The sequence below is a fragment of the Poecilia latipinna genome, unplaced genomic scaffold, assembly GCF_001443285.1.
Source record: "Poecilia latipinna isolate Pla-1442-1.1 unplaced genomic scaffold, P_latipinna-1.0 Scaffold107, whole genome shotgun sequence".
Lineage (NCBI taxonomy): Eukaryota > Metazoa > Chordata > Actinopteri > Cyprinodontiformes > Poeciliidae > Poecilia > Poecilia latipinna.
The window spans coordinates 421123-448397 of record NW_015112723.1 but is presented as its reverse complement, the minus strand read 5'-3'; the positions used below and the strand labels follow the sequence as shown (position 1 = coordinate 448397).

The 27275-nt window shown below is 41.7% G+C and overlaps 1 protein-coding gene across 7 annotated transcripts in view; it reads right to left on the bottom strand.

Annotated features, from left to right (window-relative positions):
- Positions 1–27275, bottom strand: part of zmiz1a (zinc finger, MIZ-type containing 1a) — a 146521-nt gene that overhangs the window by 25901 nt on the left and 93345 nt on the right. For 4 of the 7 annotated variants that reach the window (XM_015027789.1, XM_015027784.1, XM_015027786.1 and 1 more), the window contains 4 exons: positions 23036–23160; positions 19691–19804; positions 15367–15472; positions 2498–2533 (listed from right to left, as the gene is read on the bottom strand). In XM_015027789.1, coding sequence (XP_014883275.1) covers positions 2498–2533; positions 15367–15472; positions 19691–19804; positions 23036–23104 — 325 coding nt within the window. In that variant the 5' untranslated portion in view covers positions 23105–23160. Of the gene's footprint in view, positions 1–2497; positions 2534–7961; positions 8385–8624; positions 8931–15366; positions 15473–19690; positions 19805–23035; positions 23161–27275 lie in introns of those variants that run through there. The other 3 variants (XM_015027788.1, XM_015027791.1, XM_015027790.1) reach the window with 3 other exon arrangements.

Here is a 27275-nt window from a genome sequence, read left to right as displayed (position 1 = left end):
GGCAGGGGGGGGGGGGGGGGGGGGGGGGGGGGGGAGAGGAAGGGTGACGTGGCGTTGAAAGTAAAACAGAACAAACCACCACTATTCTTTAGGGCAATGCGGAAACTGGAATTGCTGCCTGAGGTTCAGTTGCCGTCACACTTGAGCAAATTAATTTTGAAAAGCACTAAATTCTGTCATGTGCAAGTGTTTTTGCGCTCCATTTTGAAATTTCGAATGTGGGTTGCCCAAGTCCGACTTGGAACTTGACGCGTTTAACTGTGCAGGACCAGGCATATTGGTTTCGCCGTTCCATCGACTGTCTCATTTTAATATTATTAAATTACCCTTTAGAAATTAAACTTGAATGCTTTACGGGAGCGCCCGTGTTGTCGTTTAATTATTAGCAGAATTAATCAGAAAGTAGGCCATGGCATCGGTATGACTTTCAGCTTCCAGCATCAAACACGCTGGTGTAAGTGAAACGTTTGCATGGACTAGGCTGACATGAAGGAATGTTGTTAGTGAGATAATTCGATTTTGCAGCATTGGTGAATATATGGAGCTTACATGATGTGTGAAAGGTGTGACTGTTATGTAGCTACATTTATCCAAGCAACAATTGGTGCAAGCTCTACCTGAGATGACAGCCTGACTAATTAGCCAGCTAGTATAGGGATGCTATATGTTTAAAGAGCAAAATGTCAAAAAAAGGTGTAATAATCTGCACATTTGGAAACTACTATTAGACAGGGTGGGCCACAAGTTTCTATACATAGAAGAATGTAAAATGTATGTTTCTTTCATATTTCAGATACCCAAGAAGATGTGTTTGCCAAAAGAGCGAAGAATTGAAATCATACTGACGGCTGGATCGGGGAAGCGGTCGCATGGTTGCACGAAACTTTAACAGAAAACATGGAACGAGCATCACACACACACGACACTGTGGCAAAACTTATTTGCAAGTTTCAGAAAACTGGAAATGTTGCAGATCAACCACGGAGTGGTCCAAGGCGTGCAGCGATTTCAGAGTCCCACAAAAATAAAAACGGGCGTCCAATATACAGTAAAATGTTTATTTTTTTCTATGTATGGAAACTTATGGCCCACCCTGTATTTAGCAGGTGCTTGTTCTCCATTTTGCATTGTATGATTATGTATTAAAATTGAAACAAATATCCTAGAAAGCTCTAGCATAGCTGTAGTGATTATGTAATTCCAGTGTCAGTAGTTTTTTTTTTAAATTACATTATTTATTACTTTTTTGTTTACATTTTTTGTATAAATACCAAACTACTATTTTTGCCTATATACAGCCAATAGGAACATGATAAAATCATGAATATGATAACATACGTTACAGTATGCATCCCTCAAAATACAGCATTTACCAGAATGATACACTTAAAACTAAAAACACTAACTAAATACTTCAACTAAGTTAAATGAATCTAAGATAAAAGAAAAGACTGTTTGAGCCACAAGTCATAAGACATCAACAGTATGAGTTCAGCTATTCAGAATGTTTTAAAGCTGAATGGGACCCACTGTCTGTAAAGCAGGCACTGGCGAATTTGAAGCACAACTCCGAAGGTTGAATGAAAAAAAAAAATTAACATTATGAATTCAAGTCTACATCAGCTTTGTCATAGGTTCTTTTTTGCAAATACATAAATGAAGGAATTACTAAATGGAAAAATTACATTTTCTGAGCGAGAAACAAAGCAGCACTAGACAAAGAAGCCTTCTGAGACAATGCGTGGGATGATAAAGCAGCGATTCATGATAGATATTAAAAAGCAAAACTCCGTAAAACACCGGCAGGTAGGCCTGTACTGTGTGGGCACAAGATATTATGCAGAGGAAGAATATGGAGGGGGGGGGTGGGGGCGGGTAAAATAAATCCTTTGAATTATAAATTAAAAAAAATAATAAAGTCATGCTTTTTGCTGAAGTGTAATGGAAGCCATTTATGTAGTCGATGATATCCCCCTTCCTGCCCCCTCTCTGTAAAAGCCAACTTCTTTTAAGAGAGAAGCATATCAAATGGGCTTTAGTCTCAACAGCTCGGAGGCGGAACAACCTAAACATGCCCTGCAGTGAGACAGCTCTGTCAGAAATCATACTTAGCCAAACCTAGTTCACAGTCAGAATATTTCAAATCTAAAGCTCCTGCAACAGACAGGCTATTTTGGGAATTTGTTTTTCCCCGACAGTTTTCTGTCCTGCTTTTTGAGAATCTGAACTGAAAAAAAAAAAAAAGAAAAAAAAAGAGTTGTTTTCAAATCCGACTAATTTTGACAGTATCCCCTCCACAGCCTCTGGTGGTGCACCAGATCTGAGACCAGACAGTGGGCGGGGGGAAGAGGAGCAGGAGATGATGAATGAAAAGACCGAGAACAAGTGGAGATGAAGGGAAGTGGGCAGATTCCCGCCTCCCCGGCGATGCGTGTGTGTGGTTTCACAAAAGCCAAATAAATGATGCTGCAGCCCAGAAGGGAGGGTATAGCTCTACCTGAATCACTCTGACATCTCCTGCAGGTGCTGGTTTCTGTGGGGTTCAAATTACAGATTTTTAAATTGGGTCAATGGTAGAAGAAGAAGAAGAAGAAGAAGAAGCATAGACACCAAACAATAATGCAGTGTGATCTGACCAGAAAGCGAATGCAGGGCTATTTTAGTCACATTTAGCCGCTAAATAACAAAAATATTTGTTTATTTTCTTCTTATGGTATACTGGTTTACTGAGACCTATGCTGAGACTCCATGTGAAGATGTGTACATTTTTTTTAGGAGATTTTGAAAAGTTCTTGCAATGAGTTATCTACCTTCAAGATGTTTGCTGTAAAAGAGAAAAGTACAAGAATCAAAGTTACTTTTTGTTTGTTGCTTTGATTTTTTTTTTCAATTTAAGGCATATCAGAATAAAAAAAAACATCTAGATCAGAAAAAATATGAAGAAAATATCAACTTTTGGTTGGGGTTGGCCAGTTTTTAAGTGACCAAAGCAACCAGCGCTACAAATGCAACTTACCAAAATCACTACAAACAATCTGAGCTGATTTCACTGGTCCGTCTAGGGAAATTGAAGAAAAAAAAATGCCTCCCAAAACAAAACATCAGAAACAGGCTGCGGTAGAAAACTGGCAAAATCATAGAAAACAGAGAATGGTGATGTTGAGAGATGGAAGGAGCTTGCAGAACTGTAGCAGTTCCTACAAGTCAAGGATTTGCAACAAAGTTTTAAACTTTAATTTTCTTAATTTTATTTATGTTCTATGATGTCAAACTCCTAAGTAAGACTGGATAGTGACGTACTTAGGTAAGTACCTCCTACCTAGGTAAGTCACTGCCAACAAAATACCTAACCCCTAAACTTTCCAGGGATTTTATACAATATGTGAATAGCATGGGCTCTATTCAGCATCCCTCCGTCAACACTTTGTGGAATCACCTTTTTCTACCGTGTATTAGGAGCTTTTAGGGCTATTTTTCTATTTTAAGCCTAAAATAAAAGTGAAAATCAATTTTCAAGTCATATTTTAAGTGATCAAGCAGGTTAACGTCCAAGTTTGAGCGGCTCATTCTAACACACTTTAGCTGTTGGAGCTATCGGGGTGTCGTTCGTCCCGCTGGAAGGTAAGCCTTCACCACTGAAAGTCTTTTTCCATCAGGTTTTCTTCAAGGATCGCCCTGACCTTAGCCGAGTCCATCGTCTTATAAAGTCTGACCAGCTTCCCGGTCCCTGCTGAGGGAAAACGCACTCACTCAATCAATGGCACTGCCACCACCATCTTTCAGTGAAGGAATTTAAGGCTCATGACCATGTGGACTGTTCCTCCACGCAGGTTTTTCATGTAAGTGGAAAGGTTCAATTATTGTCTCATCTGAACTGAGCATCACTTTCACCCATGTGGGCTGCAAAAAGCTGGAAACACAGTCTCTCATTATGGCCTTCTTCGTGCCAATTCGTCCACGAAGGCCAGGTTTGAAGAAACCACAACTAATAATGGTTCTGTCAACAGATTTTCCCACCTAAGCTTTGGATCTTAAGCTGCCCCTTGGCTGCTTAGAGTTAGCTTCTCTCCCTCTAGGCTGCTCTTATGATTAATGCTCCCCTTGCCCGATATGTCAGTTTAGGTGGAGGCCCATGTGTTGTAGGTTTTGCAGTTACCCCATACTGGTTCCATTTTTAGATAGTGGATAATAGTGCTTCATGAGATTTATAAAGCTTTTATGACTTACGCCAGCTTTAAGCCTCTCCACGATTGTATCCCTGTACCTGATCATTTTCTTTTAATGATTCTGTTTGTTCATTGCTGTTCTCCAAGAAACCGCTGAGGCCTACACAGAGTCGCTGCACTTATATCTGAAGGCAGTTGTTATGTTGGACTTTATTTAGTAGAATCAGAGTAAAAGGGTTTGACTATTTCCACAAGACACTGTATGTCTTAAGCCCATGCATTATGACTTTAACCTTACAGGCATGACAGACATAATGGGATGTGAAATTCAGGTGACCGGAGTTGCAGTGTCAGAGGTTTGATGACCGTCCTGCTCAGCCTTTTCCATCTGTACGTGACACGTCACAATCCCAGCCATCATCACAGCAGCCCCAACGCTCACGTCGATGAGAAGACAGAAAACATCCAACTCAAAACAATAGTTAAAAATCCAGCTAATGAGCAGCTGGGAGGACACAAGCATGTGTGCTAATATAGAAACAAATAAATAAATAAGTAAGCAAACCTAAGTGTGCATTAATGAGTAAACAAACAAATTCAACGTCTGGGCTTTGTGGAGATGAGCTTATGCGGAAAGGCGCCTCTCGCTGACTGCGAGGAACATCAGAGAACAGCGGGCTGTGAATGAACTGCTCTTATCAGCCACGTGCAGTTCCCCACCACTGGAGGGGAACTAGTAAATATCACATGCTTAATTATAACCAGACAGCTACTTGTCTCAGTTTTCACAATGACGCTTTCATCTCGCTCTGCTGCTGCTTCAATGAAAGTGTGAGAGTGAAAAAGAGAGAAAGAGAGACAGAGAGATAGAGAGAGAGAGAGAGAAAGGTTCTGAGATTTCTTTTCATTCTTTAAAAATGTCAGTTGAAAATTAGGAAGTTTTCAACATTTCTTAAAAGAGATCTGCTGACTATATGAATCAATCCTGCTGCGTAGCCAGGAGCCGTCTGCGAGCTCCTCCCTCGCCGTTATCAATGCGAGCCATCAGCTAGCACTACTACACATTCCTTCCCCAACTGTCAGGCTCATGTAGCACAACTTAATATGGCCACTTGCTGTTAGTGGGAAGAAGGAGGCGGCTGCCAGGCACGACAATGATTCACAGAAGAAAAAAAAAAAAAAAAGGCAGAAACAAGCTGCAAAAACAAACGTAGGCGCGCTCACACACTCCAACGCCAAATGTCACCAATGAGTCACTAAACAGTCTGATGGGAAGTGCTCAGCGAGCTGTCAGAGGAGGTCACTACAGTGCGTGGAGTCAGTGATACGAACAAAGCGTTGAAGGGAAGGGAAAGAGGAAGGTTGAAGAGTTTGTAGTGTGTGGCTGTCGGCTTCAGGATGCAAATGGTTTCAGTGGCTTTTCACCCTGTGCAGGCTAACAGGAAGTTAGCTGGCTCGGCTCGCTGGAAGCGCCGACGCGTTATCGCGTTTGCTTCACGGGTCAGATGAAAGAGTGAGGTGTTGGACGCGGGAGACGTTTGACTAATTAAGTTGTTAGTTTTAAGGTTAAGCACTGATTGAGAAGCTCGCAGAGAGCCATGTTGGTTTTTATAGCCCAAATGCCCTTTTACGCATTCAAACCGTTTTCCTCCATGAGACACACGCAATAAGGATTCCATCAGAACTGGAGAGTTCAAATGGAAAGCATGGCTCATTTTAAGGCTCTGTTATTAGTAATGAGCGCGGACGAGCTCTGGCTTCTAGCAGAGTGGTGCTTTTCAAAAAAGAATCCACAGTGGGAAGTGGGTCATCTTCTCCGGACAGAAATAAAACGAAGCGCAAAGCCTGGACTCTTAACGCCAACATGCTCATTAAGGTTTCATAAATTGGAAGTAGTTATTGAGGTAGGGGCTTGATCATTTACACCAATAAATCAGTCTCACAATCAGCCTCATTATCTATGAATGATAGATAATGAGGCTTCAGACATGAATTCATCCTTCATGTCTGAAGGATGAATTCTTTCATTGCAAATGAAGGAATGCCATCACGCATTTAAAGAAGCAAGAAAAATTCAAAGAAAATACACTTCAGCTGAGAAAAAACTGTAAGCGTAAACAAGATTCTTAATTATTTAATCGAGTAAAAAGAAAGATCAAAGCAAATTTATAAAAGCAAATATGCCAACACTCTACAACCTAATATTTCAAATATAAGGTAAATTTTTCTAAAAACAAACTTTAATGTTTAAAAATTTTTCGACGCCAATTGAAGTGTAAAGTTTCATCTCAGGAAATAATTAAAAAAAAGGATCTGAAGGCAAATTTTGAGATCTAACAAACATAAAAATAAATTAGAGGTTTAAAAAGCATCTTTGATCCATCAGTTTCAACATCAGATCGGCCATGACTGAACGGCAAAAGGACGTGCCAGTGTGAGTCTGACTCGCATTTCTGCCATCTCGGTCTCTCACAGGTCAGTCAGAGACGATAAGTGGTACTTTGTTTCCTGGCTCAGTTGATTGGATGTTGGGTTGGTTTCTCTCTTTGGGTTTGAAATTTGATGACATGAAGGAAAATATTGTACAACTCAAAAATCTAAGGAATGGTGTGACATGTATGCTGTCAAAACTACAAACGTATAAAAACAGAAACGTTTATTCCAGCAAAATCACAACAAACTGATCAGGGTTTGTAGGCATGGAAAAAAAAAATCTGGTTCTAGTTGCCGGTGTTTCTCATGACTGAGTTAGAACAGTGCTCCGCTCAGCAGACAGAGTTTTGAGGAAGGAGTCATCACAGGGCTCTAATTAACCAGTTGGAAATAGACTTGGGATAATGCAAAGAGATTCATTGTGTTAGATGTGAAAAAGACGTTTTTATTTGTGGCGAAAATAAAAACTCCTGACTGAAGCTGTGTTGAGATTCAAGGGATGCTGGAATAAAGAGATAAGTTCATATTTGGATATTAGCAAATTAAAACATGTTTTAAGGTTAACTTATTACTTATAATTAACTAATTTTGGCCCAATAACTGATTATTGTATGGATTAAAGCCTTCCGAACTTTTCAATTAGCTTTTCATAACAATTCATTTGAGAAATTGCAATAGGTATTGACAGCTGGGCTACATGGCATCAGGAAAACCAACAACATGTGAATGTCACTGCAAGTTCCAATGACAACAAAGGCAAGAGATAAACACATTTTTACTGAAAGCATACACAACCTGTGTGGAATAATATATTTTTTAAGATAAATCTAAACGTCCGGCAAGATCATTTGAAAGTAAACGGTTGTTGCTCAGGCATGTGTTAAGACCGATTTATAAATCTGCTAAGCTTTCATCTGCCTAGTTACCAGTGCCAGAAATTAAGCAGCATTCTGAGCAAAGAGTGCATGCTTGCACAAAGACAAAAAACCCACACAGAATAACCAGAGGGCAGAACAGCATGTAGGTCAACCTGTGGTCAGCTGATCTGGACTGATCCTGTCTCTGTGTGAGTGAGTGGCCGGTGCTTTTGAACCAAAGTAACACCAACATACGCCTCTCTCTCTCTCTCTCTCTCTGTCTCTCTCTCTCTCTCACTCTCTCGGAGGATTTTCAAGTCTAAAACGAGCGCTTCTGCTTTTTGACCGGTCAAGAGAAAACCAAACTGGTTCTGCTTCATTTACGACTCGTTTTCAACGCAAACAAAACCTAGCCTTAAACCAGCCGTCCGTCCCACGCTCACCTTTGATCCTGCCTCATTTGTGAAGACACGGCGCAAAGAAAACAATGCACTCTCACACTTACCGAAAGCTGAGCAATGCTGCACATCTCATCTGATTTCCTCCATAGTGCAGAGGAAAAGACTCAATTGTCACAGATGCTGGCGATCCCGCAGAGGCCAGTGGCAACTCTCGAAGCTTTCGCTGCTTTCAAGCCTCCTGCCAGCACCTTCTCACTCTCCCCCCTCGCACATATCCTTTACTCTGTTCTCTCTCTTTCTTTCTTTATTTCTTACTTCCCCCCCCTCTCCTCCTACTCCTCCTCCTTCTTCTATCTTTCTTTTTTTCCTCCACCCTTGCTCTCTGATCCGTCTCTTCCCCTTGTCCGGCGTCTGCACAATATACATCAATTATTCAGAAGCAGTCTCCCAGTTTCTTCAACTTATCCAATCAGAGTGAGGCTCAGCGCTAATGGGCTCCTGCTGTACCTGCTACCGGCTCCAACACACTCTCGAGACATTGGGTTCGGGGGGGGGGGGGGGGGGGGGGAAGGGGGGGGGGGGGGGGGGGGGGGAAGAGTGGGAAGGACGGAGGGAGGGAAGGAATAGTGAACAAAAAAACAAGACAGAGGGAGCAGTGGAGACAGTCGAGGAGGAGCAGAGGATGAGAGGAAGTGATAAAGACAGCAAGCCAACGCAGACAAACAGGAGAAGAGATTGAGGAGCCAAGATGTTCGAGTGCCTCTCACCTTTGTCGTAATGGATGTGTTCAGTCTAGCTCTCCATTTCCTTGTTTTTTTTGTTTTTTTTTTAAAGATTGCGCAGGGAAGCACGCATGCATAACACAACCTCTGCAACTGCCATTTGTCAAAGAAGGGCAAAGAACATCAGAATGAAAAAAAAAAAAAAAAAAAAAAAACCTTGCAAGCTCAGTTTGCAAACTTGCATAAAAGGGCGGAGCTTAGTTTGTGATGCGGGCTGGCTGGGAGGCAAAGTGCAAGAGAGGAAGTGGAAGAGGAAGAAAAATCAATCTATTTAGAGGCAGACAAGTAGTAATTTATTTGTCTTATCAGAAAGAAAGAGGGGAGGTGGGGGGTTGGCGGGGGGGCTGCCTGGAGGACAATATAATCTGATCATGTCCCCCTTTGTCTTCATCAGTGGATCTAACAAGCACATCAGAAGTGAGCAGAATGTCGGAGAGAAAACGAGGAGAAGCAGGTCAATGAATTGGAGTTCAACCCGACAAGAAGAAACAGCCGAGCTGTCACCTAAATGCAGAGAAGCAGGCGGAGAAAGAGAGAGAGAAAGAGAGAAGGAGAGGAGAAGGAGAGAGGGTTGGGGGAAATGAAGTGGCCTCGTGACAGCAGAGGGAAGTTTTCGTTTGTGCGGCTTTTTGTGCAGAACACTCTGTCATCAATGGCTTTCACAAATACTCCACGCTGCTCTGAAAAACACCCACAAACATAGAAATATAACTTTACAGGGTGTGTCAAAAGCCGCCCCCCCCCCTAACCCCGCAGCCCCCACCCGTGGGGGTGGAGGGGCAGAGCTGGGGGCGGGGGAGTTGAGTCCTGAGGTGTGGGTGCCGGATCAGTCAAGCAAGAACAAAAAGAGGATTTAAATGATTTGCTCATCCGGTTTTGTACGAGAACAAAGTCCTCTGTGTTTGGATTACGAAGTGCAGGAGGAGCAGCTTGGGATTCAAGCGGAGAAACGAATTTGCCTGCAATTGTGCAAACCGAACCAATTAGGCAGAAAGTGACGGGAGGACCTGATCAGCTCGAAAGCGTCGTCCTCCTCCCAACCACGCGGGCTTCACTTCTGTAAACTCCAGAGGAAAAGTTCTGAAGGTGGATTTGGGATTGCGAAGGAGTTTCATCATCTGAAGTGCAACCGCTAGAGAGAGTCAGAGGAGAGGCCCGCATGCTAAAAATAACTCCCGTTTCTTCTTAATAATTCAGCGCACTGCTCTTACTCAGCAGTAATTAAATATAAAAGTCTGTAGGGTTGATTGGGTCAGTGATAAAGGATCTATATCCTTAATCATTCAGGGAGAAGATTATCAAAATGGATATACTCCCTCCAGAAAAGTTTTCTTCATCCTTTTTGACTTTTCTTCAATATATTTTTGGGATGCGTTATGATGGACCAACACCAATGACACAACTTTATTTTCATAAGAAAAAAATAATCAGCTCCATCTACCCTCACACACCTAAACACAATCCGGTGCAACCAATTGGCTTTAGAAGTCATCCAATTAGTATATAAACTCCATCTGTGTGTAATTCAATGGCAGTATAAATAAAGCTGTTCTGTGAAGGCCTCCGTTTCTTAGGAAACACCAGTGAAGAAACAACATCACAAGCGTTAAGGAACACCAGACAGGTCTGGGAGAAAGTTGTGGAGGAAGCCGGATTGTGCAACAAGAAATATTTCCTCAAGATCTGAATGCAACACAGAACTCTGCTGGATCCATGAATTGAAAATCGAAAAAAGTACGGTTCAAATGCAAACCTACCGACACATGGCCGTCTACCCGGACAGGTAGCACTGGTCAGAGAAACGGCCAAAAGGTTTGTGTTCACCCTGGAGGAGCTGCAGAGAGCCACAGCTCAGGTGGGAGCAACTTTGGACAAGACATCTTTTAGTCGTGCATTCGACAAATGCGTTCTCCACAGCGGAAGAGCAAGAAGAAACCAATCGCTGAAAGCAGTTTGCCACAATCTGGCTCTGCATCGCTGTGAGGGAAACGCACCAAAATAGCTGCAGCTGTACTAGTAGCAAAAGTTTGTCCTAGAGGGGTTGCAAGCAACATTTTGTAGACCTTTACTTTTAAAAACTTAAGAAAAAAACTCACCAAACATCTCCTATCAACTTTACAACTATGCCCTAATGCGTTTAATGTTTTTGTGTAAAAAAAAAAAGAAAAAAAAAAAAGAAAGTTTTACTGTGGCATCTGTAAGTATTACATCGCTGTCACCTAAAAGCAGAAGAAGTGAGGACACTCTTCTGAAAGAGTTTAATGGAAGTGCCTGCGTTGACTTGTCTGCTTTTAGGGTTGTGTGTCGGTCAGGGGACACAAGGTCAGCTGCAGCCACACCCGGGAAGTTTCCTGTCACTGCTGACAGAACGGCTGTCCTCCTGATGTAACTGCAGCAGGTCTCACTCTGTCCACTGACTGAGCTCTGACAGCTTCTGTCTGCAAAGGTAAACTCTAAGTGATGCACATGTGAGCGAGCGTGTGGGAGGGACGCAAGCAGTCTGAAGAAGAAGAAGAAAAAAAAGAAGAAGCATTGTTCTTAGTGTTGTTTCCCACCAAACTTTCATTCTTCATCAGCTAAAGCCAACACATGACTAATACTGAAACAAATGTTTTAGTGCTGTGTAAATTTCTCAGCCAAGAATACTTAGGATAGTCAACTGGGTCAGCAATTTAAAATAAATAAATATTTCTTTAAGCAACGCAGAGAACCAATGAGCAGCTACTATATCTGATTGAACCATTAAAAAAAAAAGGAAAAAGAGAATAAATATCACTCCAAAGACGAATTATCTGCAACCTGGAGAGTGTCTATTCAAGCTCAAGATACAACTCATTTGAAAATGCAACAGTTTTGACATTTAATCCGACTTTATCTTCATAAAGAGAATGGCTACGAGCTTGATGACAGATTGGCATATTCACCGAGGATGGAAACAGCAAAACCCTGGAGGGATTACGGCGGTAATCTGATTTGCTGTCTGCTGAACTTCACAGTATCCCAACAGCTCAGTCTGTTGGGTTACGTTGTATTTGTAGGGCAGCTGCACACCTCGTTTATGACAAACCTCTAATGAGCTGCGAGTCTGCTGGTATACAGACTACAGATTAGCGAGTGCGAAACGCTTACAAGGATTCGTGAAGGACGTTTAAAGAGACAGCTTCTGTAGAGCACAGAATGACGACGCAAACCCAAACCTCAGTAACCACCGATCAGAGACCGAAAGCTTCCATCCACGGGCACAAGAATATAAACAGCATTAGAGCCGAGCACCTTTACTCCAAGAATTAACTGTGCCAATGCTACATTGCCTAACAGCAGATAAGTCTCTTCACTGGCTGATTTCAGATTAGAGCAGCACAATAATCCTCCAGGCTTCACTGCAGGGTCACAATCTCCAGACAGCTGATCAGCAGCAGCCTGCTGTTGCTGAAAATCTCTCCACTTGGTTGGACAGGTCGCACAGGGAAGAAGAACCAGGCCTTTTATAGTTCCCTGAAATCTACAAATGGCAAAAAGCTGACACACAAAACAGATGTCCTTTGTACTGGTTGCTAACCTTCTCTTGTGGCCCAGACTGACAGCAGACGTTTCAAGCCAATAATGATCAGTTTTTGTTATTCTGAAGCTGATTTTTCTAGTAAAGGAAATGCAAACACCTCCTCAACCACCTGATACGTTGGCCTATTTTTTCTTGTCCTGCATCTGTTTCGGTTTCACTTATCTTCAAAGTTTAGTCCAAATCAACAGAAAAAGACCCAAATCTCAGGGCTAATCTTGGTCTGCAGAAGTATTAAAGCTCCTCCAGTGTATACTGTAGACTGCTGTAGTATCTATTTCAATTTACATTTAAATTCGGTTTCAGTTGTAATTTTTTATGTTTACTTGCACGGCTTTTCTTTCTTCTCTGATTGCATTGTTGAGTGTCGTATTTTAGTTTGTTGCTGAATCAAAACAATTTCTCTGGCAGGATCAATAGAAGGCCTGGCTTTTATTAAACATGTCTGTCTTGAAAAAACAGCTTAGCGCATTTCAGGTTTGATTGATGTTTCGAAAGTAAATATTTCCTTGTCGAATAATTTCCTCGAGGAGACTGAAGACAGCACCCCAGACTCATCGGCCCTGTTCTGGGCTCTCAGGTGTCGGATCCGCAGGCCTCTGTCGCCATGCCGACTGTCAGAAGATTACGCTGAGGCAGCGCAATTGGCCATACTTCCCATGAATGCACAAACTGATAGTGTGTCTTGCAAGAGGAGGAATACTTCCTCAACTTTTTCACAGCACAACCGCAAACGTTAGTTTTTTTTCTAGTTGAGGTTTACTGACACAAAGCAGCACATAACTGTGAAGGAGAAAGAAGAGTTTTTTTTTGGGGGGGGGGGATTTAATAACTGAAACTGGTATTCAGTCCTATATTTGAACACTATACAGATCTATTTTCTTGCAATTATAGCTGACAACCTTTTAAGACAAAGACATCAAACTCTCCTCATTCTATTTGAAAAACAATAAGAATCAGGTAAGATCACTTGTAAAGTCTTGCACTGAGGACTGTTGTCTGACTGAAAGGTCAGTTTGAGGTCGTTTGCAGCCTCCAGTGGGTTTAATTCCAGGATTCAACCAGATTTAGGTCCATTCATCTTCCCACTAACTCTCATTTATTAATTATTTAGTCTATATTTAAGGGTAACAGAGTAAAGCAGGCGGGATACAAGATTTTCCAGATTTTTTTAGTAATGAAAATTTTTAATTTAATTTAATTCTTTTAAATTTATTTATTTCGCACATGATAGAAGCATAAATTGATGAATTAGGGGTGGGCATTTATCACATTGCATATTATTTATATTTATCAAAAAAAAATCAGAAAAACACAAAACTGACAGTGGTTGTAAATGTTATTTTTGCTTTTTTCTCCGCTGTCGGTCCCTTGAGAGCATCAATAAATATAACTAAACTCTAAAATATGAATAAATGCAGTTACTGTGTGCAGTTAAGTGATACAAATCACACTTTTAATTAAGTGGCATCCTGGAGAAGCCTATTTTAAATGAGAATGTTTTTCAAGAACAACATCTCTATTTGTGCATGTTGTCACTGACGTAGTTACCTAAAACATCGATATAACAGGAGGAAAACAAAATATTGCGCTAAAATTTTAAGCACATTTTGCCCACCACTAGGATGAATCCTTCTCCTTCCAAGTCACAAGTATGAGCAAATTTGTATCTGTGTTTCATGTAGGACGGAAAAAAAAAACGTGAGCGTTCATGTCTTGTGAACAGAACAATGAGCGTAAACCTAATCTGCTTCGTTTACTTTCTCCTCCATCCCGTCTGGTTTCCCAGACAAACGTCCGTGTACGGATGATCCCTCTTTGCTCACAGTCCGCCTGCTGTCCTCATGTGATGAACGCCTGGATCATATCTCCTGCTCTGACCCTGCATAATTACACTAAATCTCCCATTTGTCCAGCATGTATAAACAGCTTTTCCTGAAACTCCACATTGCCTCCTAATAGATCCCAGAATCATCAGCAGCCCTGAAGATGATTCCGACTGTCAGCCGGGCCCAGCCAGCCAGTCCGGGCCGTGCCTGGACGGCAATCACATTATCCCGACACAAGAACACAGACAGACAGAGAAATACAGCGATCAATATTGTGCGCTGACGTCTGTCGGAGCACTTAGGGTTCCTCCCAACAAGATGCTGTCTGCCACAACTGAAAGAAGATATTCAGCTTTAGTAAATGTACTTATCGCGGACAATGCGAGTGAAAAACGCCGAGGCTGATACGTTTCTGCCTTTTGAGCGGCAGGCTGCAACAACAATGGGGCTTGCGTGGAGAATAATGGGATAAGATTACAGAGCGCCCCACTCTCAGTCACCGCAGTTCCTGTTTTGCGCGTGTGAGATAATTGGCTTGTCAAAAATCACAAAGAAATCAAAGCGTTTAATCAAAATATTTAACTCTCCTGCTTATCTAACCAGCTGAGCAAAGGTTTATCTGCGTTTCGTGTGGCTGCCGGCGGCCTCGTGAAGGGTCCGGCACGTACGAGCGACACATCTCCAGCTATCCATCTCCTTGTTTCCCTCCCCTCGCTCCTCCGCTCTGCCTCGGCATGCTTCGCTCTGACAAATGCGCAAGATCCAGCTGCTGCTGGAGAAGCACAGGAGGCTGGGAGGGGAGGTATGGATTGGAGGAAATTGGATTTGATAGATAAATGTCTGAGGATAGCATTACTGCTCTCCCTTCCCCGTTACATGAGTGCGCACGCATGCAGCTCACACGCCACACGCAAGCGCACTCTCACAGGTAGGGCCACACAGCCTGCTGGTGTTGAGTAGACAGTTTTTCTGAGGGGTTCCACTCAGACAACTCATCTCAATAGCACATTAATGTTTAATAGGATCTAAAAATATCGTGACATTATCATACTCTGGGCTTTTTGTGTGCCGTCTGTTTAGTTGCTGTTGGTGGAAAGAAATCAAACACTTCCAAATCTCAGATTTACAGGGGACTTTAACATGTGCGTTTATTTTGCTTTTGAGCACTTAATGGTTATAGGCCCACTGCATAATCTGGTAAATTAACAGCGAGTTAAAAGCTGCGATTTAATGAGATAATTTTATTTTTCAAAGTCAGCAGTACTAAAATGGCGTGATGGATGAACATGCATCAGCTTGCATTTTTTTTTTTTTTTTTGTTTGGCTGGAGGGTCTTTACCTGCAGACTTAGGAGTGAATTTGTCCCGGTTGGCGGCGCACACAGCAAGCAACCTGTAGCCCAGGTCCAAGTCGAACCCCTGCTGAGCGGCAACGCGGCTCACCACCTGCAGAAGGAGTCATAAATCAGGAAGTGTCTCTTTAGACTGTGTTAAAAACCCGGCAATCCATCTCTTTTAACCTCAGTGATTTCTTTACTGTACATAAACCTTCAGCTCTGATCAACGCATTTTAGTTGGTTTTCAGGTTTAGATTCCCTCCCTCACATTTTTTAAGCTTTGACAAATACTGAAAATATTGTAAACTCGATCAGATGAACAGAAAGGAAAAATTATGCATCATTTTGAAATCTTTTCTACAAAAAAAATAAAAAATGTGGTATGCATTTGTAGTTATCTCTGTATAATCCCCAGTCACTTAATCAACTCTGTTTTCTTGTTGCTAAGATAAAACGTCCCCAGAGCATGATGCTGCCGCCACCGTGTTTCACTGTGGGCATGGTGTGTTCAAGGTAATATGAGCTTTTAGTTTTCCTTTACAAATAACTTACTGCATGTAAAAAAAAAATGTAAGGGTTATGAATATTTTTGCAAGGCCCTGTGTTGAAATAACTTCAGGGAGAGGCCAATTATTTTAGAGACAATAAGTAAAACCTCTAGACTTTAACATGATATTGCAGGAAATCCTGAGGGATGTGAAATAGGATTACATAGACATATGCAGAGGGGAACTACTTCAACACACTGGCTTTCATCTAATGAGCCTTTTACAACCCCAGTCGATATTTGTCACAAACAACAAAGCAAATACATCAACAAAAAGTGCATAAAACCTGTGTCAGTAACTAGATTTATTAGGCAGGAATTAACCATCATAAATAACTTTATACTTCCAGTGAGTGTAATACATTTATCTGGACATGTTTAGGCATCATCAGCACGTCAACATAATCCATCTGGCCAAAACTATTATGCAACCTCTGCTGAAAAGCAGTCAAAATAGTTGCTGTCAATCATTTGATTTCCCTCGTAAGTGGGTTGGCCCCTCGGTTTACACGAGGCAGGCGGCCAGCTACGAAGGCCAGCCTAGATTCGACATGGATTTAACAGTGTTTCACCTCATAAGCCATTTTTTTTTTTTTTTTTTTTTTAGCCTAATCTCCCTCGGAGGATGTGCATGCGGGCCCATAGTTCTGTCAATATGAAAACAGTGTTGGAATAAGTGCTGAGAGGTTAGTGGGTTGCTCAGATTTGTGTCTATCTCTCCTTCCTGGAGAAAAAATAAAATAAAATAAAACGAAAACAGCTTTGTGGTTTAATCCTGCTTGTTGCTGGAAATGGACATCCTATTTTTGCCTCAGGTCAGCTTCTGATTGACAATAACCTCTGATAGGTCCAGAGGAGACAGTTCTGTAAACTGCCAGTTCATTTCATTTCATACAGTTGCCTGGTACAAAGATCATTCACCCTGTGCACAATTCTCAAGATAATTCAGAGTCCTGGGACCTAGAATCTCCAATCATTCCAGGCAAATATATGTTTTCTTCTTTCACGCTGTTAGAACAACCAGTTAGCATGTAGATAGTTGGAGATAGCATGTAGATAAAGACTTAGTGATCCCCAGGATGCCACTATTTGCAGCAATTCTCAGTCAGCCTCTGGGATATTTACTCAACCTTCTCAAAATAAGCTTGAGAGCTTGTCCAATCTTTTTCACTTCAGTTCCAGTTGTTTTAGAGCTTTTAATAAACCCTGATGGCGTATTTAAGCACGTTTAAGCATCCATTCATCTTTGCAGCATCATCAGGGAGCAGGTATCTATCTCTAGTGGTTAGAGGTCAAGAGGTTGGACACGTCTTGGACAGACTGTCAGCACACCAAAGGGACACGCAGACACATGGAACAATTAGCCATGCACACAATCAGACCTAAGGGCAATCTAGAGAAACCAATTAACCTAAAACATCCCTGTTTTCAGAATGTAGAGGGGAAGCCGGAGAGGCTGGGGAGAAACCGCACATGCACGATGAGAACATGCTAACTCCAGCCAGAGAGACTCCAGGCCATCCAGGACCTTTTAGCTGCAAGGCAAAGGCTTAGGTATGTGATAATTTTCATGTAGTCATTTCTTCATCTATGAATTTGATTGCATGTGCGCTACTTTAAAGGTGCAGTATGTTACTTTTATGTACTTTTTTTATATATACATTTGTTGAAACTGTCACTATATTTACTCGTTTGTTTGTTTTTTTTTATCTGCAAAAAAATGAGCACCTCTGCCTCCAGTGCTAACTAGAAACAACCAATCAGAGCTCAGGGAGAAGTCGGAAGAGATCGATCTTTTCGCTAATTATCCGTCTCATATTACACTGCCAAAACTTTTCATAAAAGTCACATATTGCAGATTTAATAGAATGCCCCTTTGTCCATTTTGAACAGTAGTTAACTCCACGTGTTTTGTGTCATGTAATATCTATACCTAGAGAACACAAGAAGTTATGCACTATAAAATAACTGCAAGTAAATACAATTTTGAACAGAAATAAATTACGCAGCACGTCTGCGACCACTGGCTTTTCCACACCTACTTGACACAGAATGCACATGTGCAGACAAAAAGCTACAATTACATCTCAGAAAATAAGAAGCTGATAGCAACGGCAGCAGCTGTGTCACTGTCATTGCCTCTGGTGCCACCGTGGAAGAGCTGTACATGCAGAAGATCACAAACAGAACAAGCAGCCTCGCATGTGGCATTCGTCTGATTTGCAGAGTTACTCTTAAGAATGCTCCGGCTTGTTGCTAGCAGTAATTCTTCAAATAAGCAGCAGTTTGTTCTCAGAGTCTAATGAAACAGTTTAGCTGATGGAAGGAGCCCATGCTGAGAGGGATTCTGCCAGTGGGCTCCATTGTACAGCTCTTTATCACCCTTTAAGAGGCTTTTATTTTGATTTAGACGTTAATGATCATTTATCTGTTTGCTCTCACAAGAATATTGGCTGGAAACAATAACGTTGGAGTTAGGCTTTTTTTTTCCTTCTTCTTTTTTTTTTTTTGAAGTTAAATATTTATGCCTGCTGGAAGGGCTCAGGTAGAACTAAAGGTGTGCATGTTGTTAGAAAGAAAAGTCCTTTATATTGTTCCACCAATTTAAAGAACAAGATGCCAGAGAAAGTGCTGCAGGGGCTGAAATTCTCAGCATGTACGGCCCGTTGAGAAAACCCTCTTCCATCTGTTGCTGCACACTGACTAAGAGAAGACTGCTAAACCTTTCCCTAAAAAGAAAATGTTGCTATTTTTCATGTAGCAAAAAGCAGACTGTAGGAACAGCGCGACAGCTATAGTGCTGGTGTGCACCTTCTCTTACGTTACCAACAACAGTGTGTCTGAACAGCTCCGGTCTGGTTTACAGACACTGTACCTGTATAAATGCAACCCTGGTCAAAATCACACCTGACTGAATTTGTGCTGTTAACCATCAATCAGAGTTTTGAATCTGATAATATATCTCATTATGTTCTCCAGCAGAGATTATAATGAGTTCGTACCATTCCCTTAGTACCTTTTGCACTTCGACTGGTCACAAATGCCGCTGCCAAGGCTATTACCAGACTTCCTCCTGCCGAGGATATTCTGCCCTTCAATAACTTTATTAGCGTCCTGTTAAACACCGCATTGATTTTAATCCCCTCCTTCTTACTTTCTAGTCTCCCCATAATGTTACACTTCCACATCTGTTGTATATTGACACACTGATATTCCCTCACAGATTCTGAGATCCACATCGTCTACTTCCTTTGATTTACCACATTACTCGCGATGCTAACACTGACTTAACACTGAGCAACCATTCCTAGGAAGTCTCTCCCACAGCCAAGTTAAAATTTATTAAGAAACAGTTTCTGTGTTTTCTTACGATGCTTAATTATATATATATATATATATATATTGTGTTTTTGCTTTTAATAGCCATTTCCTGCATATTGTGATTTGGTACTAGAGTTGTTGTCCTTGAGCATGCTTTTATTTGTTTAAAACCATTGTTTTAATATTCAAGGTTCTTCTAATGTGACAATCTCATACCTGGTTATAATTAGAATGCCTTGCCGATAACCTTTTATAAATTGCTTTTAAAGCAATTTGCAGAAAAACAAAGACACAGTCCAAACATTGAAACATAAAAGATGTGGACACATTGTCTCGTCTTCTGTTTTTGCACTAAACTATGCACGTCTAATTATTGTTTTGCTGCCGTCTTCTAAAAAGTACCTGAAAAAAAAAAAAAAAAAAAAAAATCGACCAAAACCATAATTGTAGTTTGCATACCGTCAGACATCCCATGAGACTTTGCTCGAAAGGTCGCTGGAAGGCCCGGGGATCTCCACACCAGTCGAGCAGCTCCATGGCAGCCGAGTGGAAGTTGGCCGGGTTCTGTAAGTGCTGTGCAAACACAACATAGACCCATTAGAAGTGAAAAGAATAAGTGTTATTTCTTTCCTCACGTTTAGTACAAATTGAAGAGAAAAAAAAACCCCACTGAAAACCTAATCGTTCTGCAGCCTCCAACCTGCCTTGATTTACCGTCTTGTGTTTCTGCACAACCCTGTGAGGACCTTGACTCTTTCCAATCTACGCCCACTTGGAGCTCTGCTGCATTGTGGGAAGAAGATCACACCCATATCAACAATGATGCCAGTGTTTCTTGTTAATCTCTCTTGGCAACACCCATCCCTTGCCTCCATGACCCGCACAGCAAACGAAGCGTTCCCTCCAATCTTCTCTCTCCCTCTCTCTCGCTCTTTGCCTTATTCATTGCCGGTTTGCAGAGTGTAACACACCAGAGGTCCACTGCCTGACTTGGCTGCGCACAAAGAAAACAACCTTGGTCCTGGCAGCTATGGGTGCAGGCTCAATGTGAGCCGCTGGTGTGTTGTCTAATCTCTTTCACTCTCTGTCTGCCTCTCTCGCTTGTTCACTGAGGCCTGAAACAGTCGAGTCTTTTCTTCTCACTGTTCGAGGGCTTCTGAGGCTAGCAGGACACAATAAGCGGTTTTTAAAATTGAGCTCCCTTTCTTCACTCCTCAGAAGGTTAATAGCTCTGAAACGGCGCGGAGCTGCGGCTTGCTCAGTTGGCGAGACTGGAGCCCACTTGAAAGCTTTTATTATTCCTATCTGGAGCTAAAGCATCTTGTTTTGTGTTTTCCTGCAGAGGAGGTAAAACTATTGTTCTTAGAGGGCAGCGGAGGTGAGTGTTTTCTGAAAGGGCAGCTATTTGACGACAAAAAAGGACCTTCCCTGCAAACATGACGGGGATGCCTATAGAAAAACCCCTCTTTAGTGATATCATGGGCTTCAAGAGAGACCTTGGAAGAGTTGGGTTCGGACTCTCGAAAGTGTTTGACTGATAGCAAGACAAGAACGGCGAGTGAGAGAGAGAGAGAGCGGGAGATGCTCTTGTTGATTAAGAGCGAGAGGAGAAGAGCCTCTTCTGGATGAGTGATATCTGGCATTACTTCTGCCTGATGGGAGGCGTATAAGCCTCCAGCATGAGGAAAATCAGACCTTGCACAGCAGGGGCTGTTTGTCTTGATCTGAGCCCAGCTCCGCCTGATGCAGCGGTCACCAATGACAACCTCAGCTCTGGTATGAGAGGGGGGAAGAAGATGATGTAAAGAAATATCTCTTCTGAGCTGGTGAGGGTGGGGCGTTTCACAGTTGTTCCTGTAGTTAATGCCGCTCAGGGGTCGAATAAGGATAAGAACGGGGACTGCAATGACCACCGGCGGCGACTGCAGCGCCAAGGGAGCCAAACAACTGACAGAGTGCCCTCTGTGAAATGATTTACCTTCTCTTCACGCAGCTTTACGTTACAGTTTCTACCTGGCTACTTGCAATAAAGCACACCGCTCAGCTATGTGCCAGATTTCCCCAAACCAAAGAAACACCCTTCTGGCAGCTCAACGCTCAGTGACTAAGCCTTTCAAGTTGGCTTTACTATGACTTATTTTACAGCATGAGCTGGCGTGTGTATAAACTCCACTGGAGTTCTGACTTTCATTAACTTAATCAAAGCAGCAACAACAAAAAAAATGACAGGTGACTTGATTTTAGGAAATTAATTTGATCTCGCTGACAGTTTCAATGAATCTGCAAACCACTTGGAAATGTATTCTTACAAACCACAAAACATGACTTGTTTTGACAGGACAGCGATTAGTCATGAGCTCCACAAATCTGGCGTTTATGGAAGAGTGGCAATAAAAGCCAGCGTTAACTGAAAGCCATGTAAGAAGTCACATTTGCCGTTTGCCACAACCTGTGTAGGAGACAAAGACAAACATGTGGAGGAATACGTTCTGGTCACAAGGCAGCAAAATTAAATCTGCATGCGATGGAAAGTTAATCTACAATGCCGTCATCTTAGACACGCCGCACCCATGAAAAACATTGTTTTGGCAGCATCATGGTGTGGAAATGATTTTATTCAGCTGTGTTCAGAGCTGGTGGGAGGATGAGTGGACTGTAGAAAACCTTGCAGAGGCAGCAAAACACTAACAACCAAAGTTCACTTTCCAGCACCACAGCAACCCAGAGCGACAATGAAATAAATACCTTAGATCAAAGCAAACTCGTGTGCTAAAACGGCCCAGTCAAAGCCTAGACCTTAATCTAATTTGTTGCATGTTTCAAAAACTAGCTGAAATTCTTTTTCCCCTTATAATTGATTAAAAATAATGCTGTGTACTGTAACAATCATTAACTGGAGCACATAAAAAAAAGTTTATTGTCTTTATTAGCATTTAACATGCGACAACAACATATTAGCTGAAGCGCTTTCAGCTTCAAAGTACAATTGTGTGATGATGATAAGTTACTGCATCATTTATTCAAAACTGCTCCCAAGCTAATGTGACAGAGCTCAAGTTATCTTTGTCCTCACAATTTTACAACTATACACTACTGCTTAAAGGGTATGAATACTTTTGGACCAGCTCAGGCAATCAGTCAATTCTGCTCAGCAGAAACACGGAAGGAGAGATGTGTCGTCTCCTAATCTCAAAATGAAAGCGCTATTTTACTCTATTACTATCCTCTTCATTTATTTTTATTTTATTTTATTATTATGACAAGACAAGGCATCATTTAGATGTTGCAAGATATAAAGGCTCACACCCACGTATCATAAACAAATATGCCATCAGCCAGCCAGTAAGTCAAGCAGCCCATGAGCTCTACAGACCATTAATCACACGCAGAGGCGGACGCCCTGGGATATGTTAGTGTCTGTGAGAAGTCTTCTGAAAGCTGACAGTCAGGGAAGCATTTAGGCAAAACGGCAGCGAGGGCTGGCATACGTCAGGAGCTGGCAGCATGATGTCAGAGAACACAGAACGAGGAGAGACGAACTCCGAGTCCGCTATGCAGCTTTGAAGTCTGCTCTTGTGTTCATAGGCAGGTTGCCTCCCTCTGTGGCCCTCTGCAACATGATCTGTATGACTGAAGCTGGGGGCCCAGACACACTGATGCCTAAATAAGGTGCTGAAAGGAGAAAGTAAGGCTGGGATTTCTTTTTTTTTTTTTTTTTTTTTTTGCCCACTTGGAGTCCGTTTTCAAAGAGCAGTAAAGAAAAAAAAAAAAAAAGGAAAAGCAGGAGTTTCACTTTATGCCCACCTGTTTGATGCACTGCAGCCTGTCGTTGGTCTGCTGGATATGCCGGTCCATTGATGGTAACGTGTTCATCTTGACGTCTCTACCGGGACTCCATTAAAAGTTTTTTTGTGTGTGTGTGTTTTACTCTGCAAAAAGAAAACAAAATAGGAGATGTACATCTGTTAGAACGGTCAGGACCATTGTGTATGGAGTTTTAAGCCTGCGAGGTTCAAACAGCTTTTCAGGCATTTGAACAGAAAACCTGAGCAGGTAGAAGAATGAACCCACAGAACCATTTTCTCCATAATCGTTTACTAGACCTGTAAAACCTTGAAATCAAATTCCACACGTTTCCATAGTTTTCCTGAATGCACAGGAGCCACGGGTTACCATGATATTCTTTTCGGATCAGTGAGATGCAACAATCTGGGCCCCGTATCCTACAACTCCAACCATCTCACAGTGGAGGATTGAGTCGGATTAATAGGTATCGTGCTGGTTCACCGATGAGGCCTCCATCCCCTCACCATCCCTCTGTGTTTATCTCTGTCAGCGTTGGTCCTTCCCACATTCCTTCACACAAAAGACCAACTGAGGAACCACAGGTGGGGGGTGGGGATGTGTGCGGGGGCAGGGCTCCAGAAAGCTGCTCGGCACTGATAAAGGGTCCCCCAAGATTCCCCACCGAGTGAAACCAACATAACAGAGGCAAGGCGCTCGGTCGGGGAGTTTTCATTTCAGTCTGGAGTGCTTATCTTTGATTGACTGCTGCATAAATGCACAGCATTTAACTTAGACACACACATTTAAGAGCATGCGAACTCAAAAAAGCTTGAATTCTTTACTTTGATAAAAGCAACAAAAAAAAAAAAAGGGGGAAAACTTCAAAGGAGCACTTTGAGAATGACACTGTATTGCTAATCCTCTCTGGTTTAAGCATTACCAGGGTGGAATTACCTGGAGTGCACTTAAACACACAGCTTGCATGAATAAAGAGAAATTCTGGAGGAAAGAATTTGTCAAAAGACCTTATTTATTCTTATCGGCTTCTGCTGAGTGGTGTTTATAAAAACAGTCCAAACCGCCTTCCTCTGGGTCTAACTGCACAAATCATAACCATAACATCGGGTGGCCTTGTCCTGCCGAGCTGCTGTGCCTCCCAGTGTCCAGCAGATGTCTCCCTCTCCTGCTGCTAACCACCGCCTCCCTCTTTCATACTTTCCACCTGCAGCAAGTCGTCCAGAAAGGGCTCCTTTAAAGCCTTTGACAAGTGCTACAAATCCCATTCAGCAGCAGACGGCTCTGCCTGCCGCTAACAGAGCACGCTCCAGCCCGGCGTTGGCCATCTGACCTTGTGGCTATTGATTAACTGGTTCTCCTGCAGCTCCACACCCGGCCGTCCCAACACAGTGAAAAGCAAAGATGTCACGCCTCTTTTATGTTTCTCTGTCTGGGTTTATTTTACACAGTGGTCTCCACCTCTGATGGGAAACATGCACCACCTTTGTTAGTCAATGAAAAGACAGGCCCTTAGGTTCTGAAAGGAAAAGGCGAGTGAGGTTGAAACAGCTGAGCGGGCGTCGTAACCGAGATGAGAATCCACCTGACAGGTCCTTTAGTGGCTGTTGCACGAGCTCTGCGCCCCTGTTCAAAACGGTGTCGTGTGACCAATTAGGTTTCCCTGCAAATAGAGCTGAACTCCTTCTGCTTCCACCATTTTTCAGAAAATATACACATGGCTGTAAAAAAGCTACAAATTTAGCATTTGTACAGATTTGTCTCCCACTGTAGTTTGACAACAAAGACAACCAGAGGACAGTGTTCTGCTTATGCTTTTTCCGCACTGAGGGTTTCAGATCCACATTTAAGTTTAGACATCCAAGATAATAAAAGTATATACAAAATGCAGTTTTTAAGCAATCGCATTTATTTAATTTTTTAAAATAATAAAAATCAGCAATTGGCTGCAATCTGGAGGATTTTTGGTCCACTCTTCTTTGGATAATTCCTTTTAATTCAGCAAAGCTGGAAAGTTTTTGAGTGTGGCTGGGCTGTTTCAGCTCATCTAATAGCATCTCAGTTAAGCATAGACTTTGACTAGACCACTTAAAAACTTTCATTTTGTTATGAAATTGAACTGATTTCTCAAAAAAAGAACCTGAATCATAGTTAATTCATAATTTAACAAGGGGTGGGGGTGATTTTTTTCACAGAAGACAAGGCTGGTATGAACAGCTTATCTCCCCTTAACAAATGAAATCACAATTTTTCTAATAGTACCTTTAACATTAAAAATTGTTACATGAAATGATGTGTGACAAAAAGCCAACCGGAAGAAATCAGCTACAGATATTAAAGTTATTATTACAAATTAGACATTTTACCACCACTTTATAGAGGTGCAAAACAAACAAACAAACAAACAAACAAACAAAACAAGAATTACACATTCAGTCATGAAGCGCACATTACAACCTCCTCTTTAAACAACTGAGGGAGGATGCAGCTGTGTATCAGAGAAGGGTAACAAGCCACATGCAACGCCAACATCCGAGGAAGCGTCTGTCTCCTCCTCTTGCCGTCTTTCTTTGCTACCCTCCCTTCGCTGCGTGTCTTCGTTTTCTGAGCAAAACAAGCTGGGGAAGCGGTGTGGGGAATGCGTGCTCTGAAACAAAAGCACAGCAATACGAAAGGCGCTGGAGTATGGAAGCAAGGGGGAGAGCAAGAAGGGCTGGGCTTGACGAGGAGGAGAGGCAGAGGGAAAAACACAAAGAGCGTGTTGGAATTATCTTGTCGTTACACGTCCGCACACACTTTACTGTACGATCACTCGCAGCATGAGCGAGTTCTCATTTCAGACAAATGACTACCACATTAGTCAGGTGCAATGTGCCGCGTGAAAGCGATCAGTCACTGAGGGTTACATGGAAGTGTCCATGCTGGCGGTCCTGACAGATGTCAGTACTAGCAGAATTGGATATCGGTAGATATCAGGTTGATATCACATGTTGCCATGGCAGCATAAATTAAAAAAATAATAATAATTAATTGTTAGTTTGTAAAATTCAGTTTTTCTGTGGAGCTGTGTAACACAGGCTGCTCTCCCTCTATCACATAAAACACAGTGATTGAGAGTCAGACTTGCTTGCTAAAGCTGTAATTGTTAGCTCGTATTTATTTTGAATAAATCTTGTTGAAGAAACACGAATCTCTTGTTAAGTGTAGCACATTACATGTACCTGTATGCAAAAAGAAGATAAATCTGTAGTCGTATAACTAAAGCATGAAGTATACTTTAGTTCTTCTTTAGCTGAGTTATATTAAGTGAAACATGTCCTATGTTTTACTGTATTGTTCGATTTCCAGTGCTATGTATACTTATGTGAATATTTATTGAATCTCTGACTGATAATGAAACATAAAGTAACTTTATTATTCATTTATTTATTTGTTTTAATCATAGTAGAATCAGGTAATCCTGGTAGTACATTTTCTGGACTTTATCATTTTTTTAACATACTCCATCCACATTGATCAAAAACAGAAAGAAATTCTGTGCTAAGCTATAAATTAAATTAAATTAAATTAAATTAAATTAAATTAAAACTATCCGCTAATGAGTAAAAATGTCTTTTTTTATGTTATGAGGAACTGTGGTTGGCATTAATATCAAAATATCTGTTTTGGACGTCCACTGCAGTCGTCCTCTCTGTGTCATTCTTGGAAGGACAATTACTTTTTACAAGTATCAACAACAAGCCGTTTTGCCAGCAGCAACACTCTGAGGACACTTTGCTGCCATGTTTATCCATTTCTAAAATAGCTTGATTGATGGAAAACTGTCCTATTTCATTTTCTTTTTGACTGCTTTTCAAAGGTTGCTTCAAACATTCATATCCCTTGCCTGTTTGGTTTATGCATCATTCAACATCTTTATCAGCATAAGGACACTTATAGAAGTGTGCAAATATTTTAAAAAAGAAATTAATGACTTTATTTCATGGGATTAGTCCAAGGTTAAAATGCCGTCATTGTAAAGCAATAAAAAAAATAAAAAAAACAGTCCTATTACCAACTAAACATCCTGGAGAAACATGCAAGTTTCAAGGTGAGCCTTAAGGGAATATTTTTCTTAAAGTTGTTGATGACATTTTTTAAGGTTTAGGGTTGAATGGATTTCAAAAAGGCCTTGGGAAGGAAGAACATTCAATATGTAAAGCAGTGTTTTTCAACCACTGTTCCGCGGCACACTAGTGTGCCG